The following is a 7506-nucleotide window of genomic DNA, read 5'->3' as shown; positions in this document are numbered from 1 at the left end:
TATATATATATAAAAGATATATAACATTAAAATATGAAAAATATATATATAAAATATAAAATTCATCCTTACTGTTACCAAACCATTTGTTACAAAAAGCATCCTACACATCCCTCTGCCAGCCATGCTCCAGCTATATTTAGCCAATTATTGTCGGAGACCAGCCAATAAAAGCCAAGGTTGCTAGGAGACTTGTGCTGGGGGGGGTTCTTATTTTATTTTGAAGGCGCAATGTGCGTGCTTCCGGTATTTCTGACAGGCTTGACGCAGGCGGACTTTTCCCATCCACCAAAGACATCAATAAATGAACGTGAGATTGCTCCTTGTTATCCGGGATCACTTGGTTGTGCCTGGACGGTCGAATGAGGTCATCGGTACCAATAATGCGCACTATATGGCCAAAAGTGTGTGGACAGCGCACATTACATGCATGTGTGATTGTACCTCGTTTCAACAGCCACGGGGGGTTTAATGTGTCTCCACCTTTCTGCGAAGGCTTCCCGCTCGGACTTTGGTACCCGGCTGCTCCCGCCACAGCAGCGTTAGTGAGGTCACATTGATGTTAGGTGATTGGCATTGCTCCAGCGTGTTCCAGTTAATCCCACATGTTGTGGGATGGGGTTGAGGTCAAGTTCTTCTGCACCAAACTATGAAAAACATTTATTTAGAGAGCTGGCTTTGTGCATGGGGCCATTGTCATGTTTCCAGAATGTCAGGAGTCCCTGTGTTTGTGCTTATTATTTTTTTTATTTCCTGATCTTAAGGCCTTGTAGTTGCATCCTTTCATTAAAAACTAGTTAAAACTTTAGTTTAATGCCTATATGTTGCATATTTCTTAATTCTGTGTTTCCCAGCCTGAGGGCAGGACTCCCAAAGTGGCCATGAGACTCTCTAATTAAAACCATATTTCTCCTTTATTTCCCTGACTGTTCTCTGACCGTCTCCTCTTTAGTTTTCCCCTTTCGCATCTCTAGAAAATGTTCAAAGTAAACAATTTGAGACAGGGTTACTATTTGTTTTAAGGTGGTCATTAGTTTTATGGGGACACAACCAACCAAAAAAAGTTTGAAAACCAGTGTGTTAATGTGTTTAATTAAATTGTCGTACAGTAAATTTGGAGTATTGTGGTAAAGTAAACTCATGTTGCATAGAGAGTTGGAGGAATGGGAGGTTATTAGTAGCTAAATTCTGGTCTCATAGCAGGGTACTGTGGCTGTGCAAGCTTTTGGCTTTTATTACAGATTAGTTTATTGATTATTTAATACATTTATTTATTAAAATAGTGAAAAATGCCCAGTATGATATCCCTTCACCTAACAGTCCAAGACCAAAAGATAATCAGTCTTTAATCAAGAAAATCTGATCATTTCAGGTGCTGGAACTAGTGAATTTTAACATTTAAATCACTTAAATGACTATTAAATCGAAATTGTTTCCAATTAATTCATTCATTGATAAATCCAAAGCGTGGTATTGTCTAAAATATGATGAAGCATGATTCCCTTTCACCATTAAAAACAGCCCCAGTACACCAGCAGCATACTGTGGGCCACATAAACAGTGTTCTGACAGTCATTAGTTCAGCTTATAGGTTACACAACACACACTCCTAACTGTTAAAGATCATTTTTTTTATTTGCCGAAAGACTTTAACTACAAGGACATAAGAACACCCTCAGCTATAGAAAACATCAAATTCTGTCAAATGGTCAGCAGTACAAACTTGTAAAGCTTTGCTGTCTTAGATATCTCTATAAACCAACATAGGGGAGAGAAGAAACAACTAAAACAGGTGAATTAAACCAAAAACTCTCCCCCATGAGTGAAAAACTCACTGGCCTCAGAAGTCACAGATGAGGGTTTGCAAACTTAAAGCACTAACAAAACAATAAGCACTCAATACAAAAACAGTATTTACAGAAAAATTACAAGATTTTAACCCCAATTCCTCTGGCAACTCGGTTCCCCAAATCCCTTTTACAAACTCTCAGTGATCAATATCAGCAATCAGATTCCTTTTCCCTCCCAAATCATTTAAATAGTCCACGCTGGTTTTGTTTCAGACAGTGATGAGATTCATAATGATCAAAATCAGTCCATTACTAACAGATTATTAATAGTTGCCATGTACTCATATGTCTGTGGACCCGAAATGACAGTCATGAAGGAAAGTCTTGTCATTGGTCCGTGTTCTGGCAACCAATGACACGACAGCGCCGAGCAGAAAAATTACTAAAAGACCTTTGGAAAAAAAAAAAAGATTCAACAATATCTACATTCATGGTGTTGGTAAAATGTCCCCATACAGGCACAAACATGCACGCTGCAGTCACATCATGGTATGCAACAAAAACAGTAAAAATAGCACACATTAAAGCAAAGAAACACACTCACACCCCTCATATATACACAGTTCTGTGCATGGATGCACACAAACTCACACAGAGGGACAGATTTACGTTAAGTGCACACTTTTTTGGGATAAGCATCGGACTAAAACCCACGTGGATTACAGTCAATACCATTAGAATTTCAAAATGAACTTGAAAATGTTTGATGGAAACCCCATTCAGTTCAACATCCACAAATGATTCCAGATGGATCCGAACACAACGATTAAAAACAAACCTATTAACAATTAAACTGCGAGCGAAATGTAAAACGACAGTTCAAAGGAGAAACATACACCGACTGTGTGACATGTCCTTTGAAAACACAGAGTCAGATTGAGCTCAAAGTGTGGAAAACGAGTGTTATCCCTTCAACGACAAACTGCTCTGGTCACACAGTAAACACTGTTTATTACTGCCAGGCCAGAACAAACTGCTGAGTCAGACAGAATTGTTTCAGACTGATGAATTTCTGTGTACAAGACATGTCAGTTAAGTTTGAAGAATGACGGACACATGGCAATGGATACTGCAGTGCCTATAACACGTATTCACTCCCGTGGACCTTTTTTTGTTTCACAACTCTGAAGCAGAGTGGATGTAATCAGGTTTTTTTTTTTTTCCCCCACAAATCAGCAGGCTCTTTATTGTAAAACGAACCTTCACAAACGGTTCTAAATTAAGTCCAAATATTAAACAAAAATAACTGATTACATACGTTTTGACTGGTGCTTTCTGTACGTTAAATAAGTTGAATGGAGATCGCATGTGTGTAATTAAAAGAGTGACTTGTAAATACACATTTCTGGAAGCTCCTACAGCTTGTTATTCGAGTGTCTAATAAAAAAATAAATTGTGAAGACAAAGGAACATTATGAATAAATCGCAAAAAGTTTACTGGAAACTACCAATCAAGAGGGAAGAATACAAGAACATTTTCAAGGCACATGATAGCCTTCAGAGTACAGTTATGTCAATCAGTAGGAAGAAATGTAAAGAATATGGCACAGCTGTAAATCTGCTTAGAGCAGGCTGTGCTGGTACAAAAAGCACATTAGTGAGGGACTCCCAAGTAGAGAATTTGAGTTGAAAACTGCTGCTCACTTACAGTCCACAGATTGGCAGCTTTGCAAAGACAAACGGCGGGAAATGCAGCGCCCACATGTGCAAAGCTGATAAAGACTGATCCCCATTAGACTGCAGGCTGTAACTGCTGCCAAAGATGCTTGCAGTGTGAAACGTAAGTAATGACTTTGGGTTTCTGCGCTTACAGATTGGTCTGTCTCGTGACATTACATGAAACAGTTTGGAAAAGGTCAATGTCAGTTTCAGTTCTGCTTCAGTTTTACAGGCAGACATCGCAGCTGGATGTGGTTGGGTTTACTCTCAAGCAAATGAGTCATTTTGACCTAAATGTTGCAATATTTCTTTTAAGATACACGTTCCGTTAACAAGTATCGAAGCCTCATTACATCCACTTTGGTACAACATCGTAAAACAATAAAACATGAAAAAAGTCCAAGAGGGGGTGAATACTTTATGTAGACACTGTTATCCTTTAAATGAGAACATGGGTAAGTAACAAGTTCTGAAATTTTCCAGCAACAAAAAGACATTCATAATGGCTTGATTTTTTTCCTGAAAAAATACCACCTCTTTAAGAACCAAATGATAAAATCTACATCATAAATTGAGAATAGAGAACAACGCAACAAGGTTCTGGAAAAAAAAAAAAAATATTCATGGAAACATTCTGAAGAGTGCAATTTTTCAGTACCCTGCACACCCCCCGCCCCCACCGCCCCCTCCCTAAAGTGATCCACCATACTATGTTCTTTGGCTCTATGAAGCCACCGGTTTTCAACTAATTACCAGAATAATAAAATAAACAGTGGAGAGTTCATTCATCTCCCTCAACATTAAAACTCTAACCATAAACCACTGAACCTGTAAGTCAAAATTTAAACTAGCGGCAGAAATGTTCATGACATCACCAAACCAGTGGGATGCTGTTTTTGGCATAACGTCAGCGGCCCGTGCTGTCAGATGACCATCACACCAGGGAGGGAATGAAACTGATTTTGGACATAAGGGCAGGTTCCCTCCATGAGAATCACCAACGCAGCAACATAAAATGGGTGAGTGTGAAGTGGATGAGGCAATGCAGGGGCTCCCTCTGGTGGTGGGAGGAGAGCAGGGTTGGCACAGTGGCAGAGCTCCCTTGACTCTTGGCTCAGCTCAGCGCTGCTCAGTTCGTCTCACGACGACGATGGCCAGTTTCAGTCCGAATCAGAGTCCGACGACCCCTGTGAATTTGATTCGCTGCTGCTTTCTTCTGACTTGTTCTCCTTGTCCTCCGCCTCATCGTCATCTTCGTCGTCGTCGTCGTCTTCATCCGCCTCCTTCTTTAAACAAACAACGATAAAAAATATATATTTAGCACAGTCACCTTCTTATTGTTTTTTCCGTGTACTGGGAAAGACAGACGCCACTCACGTCATCATCATCGTCATCATCCTCGCTGGATGAGTCTGCCTCAGAGGAAGCCTTCTGCTCATCCTCATCTTCATCGTCGTCCTCTTCCTCCTCCTCCGTGTCCTGTGGGAAGAGAGATTTTCAGGTATGGCCGACGACAACACATCAGCAAAAATACTGAGTCTGATTAACGAGAGAAGAACCAGAGCGTGCACTTACAGATTTCTTGGCCTTTGCCTTGGGGCCTCCGGGTTTCGCCGTAGTTCTTCGTTTCTGAAACGTCAAGGAATTAAACCGTTTTAAAATGCGCCAACGTAACATGTTAGAAAGATTAAAACATTTCAGAGCAACAGTATGCTTTCTAATCCAGTTTGTGACAGCACAATGCTAACCAGAGGAATGAAATAACGGACTTACTTGTGAGTTATACTCTTTATAAGTGTTTCTCTCTTGTGAAGACAAGCTCTGTGGAAGGATGGACACATATGTTAGATAAGATGTTTTGATACCCCTTCCCCCCCAGTCAAACAACAAACAACCACTTCTTACAGCGAGCCACTGTTCCAGTTGGACTTTGTACTGTCGCTGCTTCTCCTCAGCGATCTTCTTGTAGTTGTCCTTGTTCTTCAGCGGTAACCTCTGCCAGCGGCTGCCGATCTCAGTCATCCGCTCCTTCATCGGGAGGTGATTCAGCTCTCCGTTGGACAGCATCTCTTGAGAGAACTTCTGATATCCGTTTCTAGAGAGTCAAAAGGAAGCACAAGTCACAACCGAGGTGTCCACAGATTAAGCACCCAACGGGTAGCACAGACGAGCTGGATGTGACAAACTTACGATGGTGGTTTCTTGGGTTCACCCTCAAACTTCATCTTCTTCCCTGAGGCAATGGTAGCAGCAGGAGAGCGCATCTCACACAGGTCTCTCTGTTGAGGAGAGTTAAGTGAACTGTTAGCTCTCTCTCGGTACTGTATACAGACGCTGTGGTGTTATACTGGACACTGTCAGTGAATTGCCACAAACCTCGTATCTTTTCTGGTCCTCTGCTGCCTTTTTGATCCACATAATTTTCTCCTTTTTCTCCATGGTGCTCCACGTTGCTTCCATTGCTTTCTGTGCCTTTTGCCGGTCATTCTGCAAAAGCACACACTCACATTAAATGCATTTGTGGCGACTGGCGAATAATGACGCATAAATTTATTAGTTCCAGGTTTTTAACCTTGTAGCATGGATACCTGTGATCAACCTCTGCCCCTTTAGGACATATTTGAATACATGCACTTCTATTATCACCTGTTTAATCCGTGTTTATGATGATATGGGGCTAAAACAAAATTACCAGTTTAAGTTGAGAGGAGAGAGATGCGTACCTTAAATCTGGCCAGGTAGTCTCCTATGACACTCTGCTGCCAGATGTCCTGTGCAGTCTTGGGCGGGTCCGGCAGACGACTACGATCCTCCTTCTCCTTCTTCTCTGACTCGGCCTTCAGGACTGTTTCTAAGCGTTTAAACTTCTCCTAAATGACCAAGACAACGAGATAATTAGAAAAATCTCACATATCAGTATGATTCTGTGACCTGACATCTCTTCAGCAGTATAATGTTACATTGCATTGACAGGTTACCTTCTTCTTATCTGGCAGCTCATTCCACATACGGGCCAGGAGTCTTGTGAGCTCGCTCTCAGAAAGGTCCGGCCGCTCCTGCTGCAGTTTAGGACGTTTCTCCTCAGAGAAGATGAACATGGCTGAAATCGGCCTTTTGGGTTTCTCCGGATTGGCCTACAAGTAACAGAGCGAGGAAATATCAGAAAACAATAGCACAGCATCTGAGTAACTAATTAAAAGCCTGTAGAATACTGAACTTTCACTGTTTAATAGGAAGATGAATTAAACATATAGGATATGGGACTTGAGCTTAACACACTAGAGTTTCACAATACTTATAATTAATTATGCTGTGATCCAAGTGGTAAAACAAAAGTAAACTGATGATACCCAACACTTAAATCATAGATTTTATCTGAGCAACCAGTGATCGGCGCACAATGCATGCCAGTTAGACTTGTTTCTGACTGCTGCTGTTTTTTAGGTATAGGCACCACAGTTGCTCTAGACCATCTGCAAGACCCAGTGCATAACAGGAAACACCTGTTTACACCTTCTTTAAAGGCTGCTGGAAACTTAACTGACCTAACCACAGCTTTTTCTCACCACCTCCTCCTGCTGCTGCCTGATCTTATCCACTTTTCCCAGTGAGGTCTCAGTTCATGGGCCTAATGTGGAGTTTTATACTTGGTCTTACCTTTGCTTTAGTGTTCTTCTTTTTGGAGGCAGGACTGTTGGCTCCAGCACCCCTCCTAAAACCTATCTTCTCCTCAGACAAGACCCGCTGCTGCTCCTCCTCTGACAAACTCTACAGATCCATATGGAATAGCAGAGGAAAACATACATAAGACATTCTTGCAGCAAAGCACGCAAATGAGAACTGCAATAGCTGTGACATATATATATGTTGAAGCAGAAACCCAAGACTTACGCTGAGAAATCTGTTCATCTCAATTTCATACTCCTTTTTCCTCTGAAAAAACAAAAGCAAATTATTTTTTTAGACAAAATTGTAAATATAAAAATATATATATATA

At 41.1% G+C, this 7506-nt stretch overlaps 1 protein-coding gene across 5 annotated transcripts in view; it reads right to left on the bottom strand.

Moving 5' to 3' along the window:
• Positions 1 to 1614: 1614 nt before the first annotated feature.
• ubtf (upstream binding transcription factor) overlaps positions 1615 to 7506 on the bottom strand; it is an 11066-nt gene continuing 5174 nt past the window's right edge. For 4 of the 5 annotated variants that reach the window (XM_035654515.1, XM_035654518.1, XM_035654513.1 and 1 more), the window contains exons 11-21: positions 7401 to 7442; positions 7167 to 7277; positions 6488 to 6643; positions 6233 to 6379; positions 5886 to 5996; positions 5700 to 5788; positions 5415 to 5604; positions 5283 to 5330; positions 5085 to 5138; positions 4887 to 4988; positions 1615 to 4795 (exon numbers count right to left, since the gene is read on the bottom strand). In XM_035654515.1, coding sequence (XP_035510408.1) covers positions 4670 to 4795; positions 4887 to 4988; positions 5085 to 5138; positions 5283 to 5330; positions 5415 to 5604; positions 5700 to 5788; positions 5886 to 5996; positions 6233 to 6379; positions 6488 to 6643; positions 7167 to 7277; positions 7401 to 7442 — 1176 coding nt within the window. In that variant the 3' untranslated portion in view covers positions 1615 to 4669. The remainder of the gene's footprint in view (positions 4796 to 4886; positions 4989 to 5084; positions 5139 to 5282; positions 5331 to 5414; positions 5605 to 5699; positions 5789 to 5885; positions 5997 to 6232; positions 6380 to 6487; positions 6644 to 7166; positions 7278 to 7400; positions 7443 to 7506) is intronic. The other variant, XM_035654514.1, reaches the window with a different exon arrangement.

The sequence above is a fragment of the Morone saxatilis genome, unplaced genomic scaffold (genome assembly GCF_004916995.1).
Source record: "Morone saxatilis isolate NCDOM2014 unplaced genomic scaffold, NCSU_SB_2.0 Contig14, whole genome shotgun sequence".
In the NCBI taxonomy this organism is placed as follows: Eukaryota; Metazoa; Chordata; class Actinopteri; family Moronidae; genus Morone; species Morone saxatilis.
The sequence above is the reverse complement of the archived record's forward strand: the minus strand, read 5'-3'. Positions and strand labels throughout refer to the sequence as shown.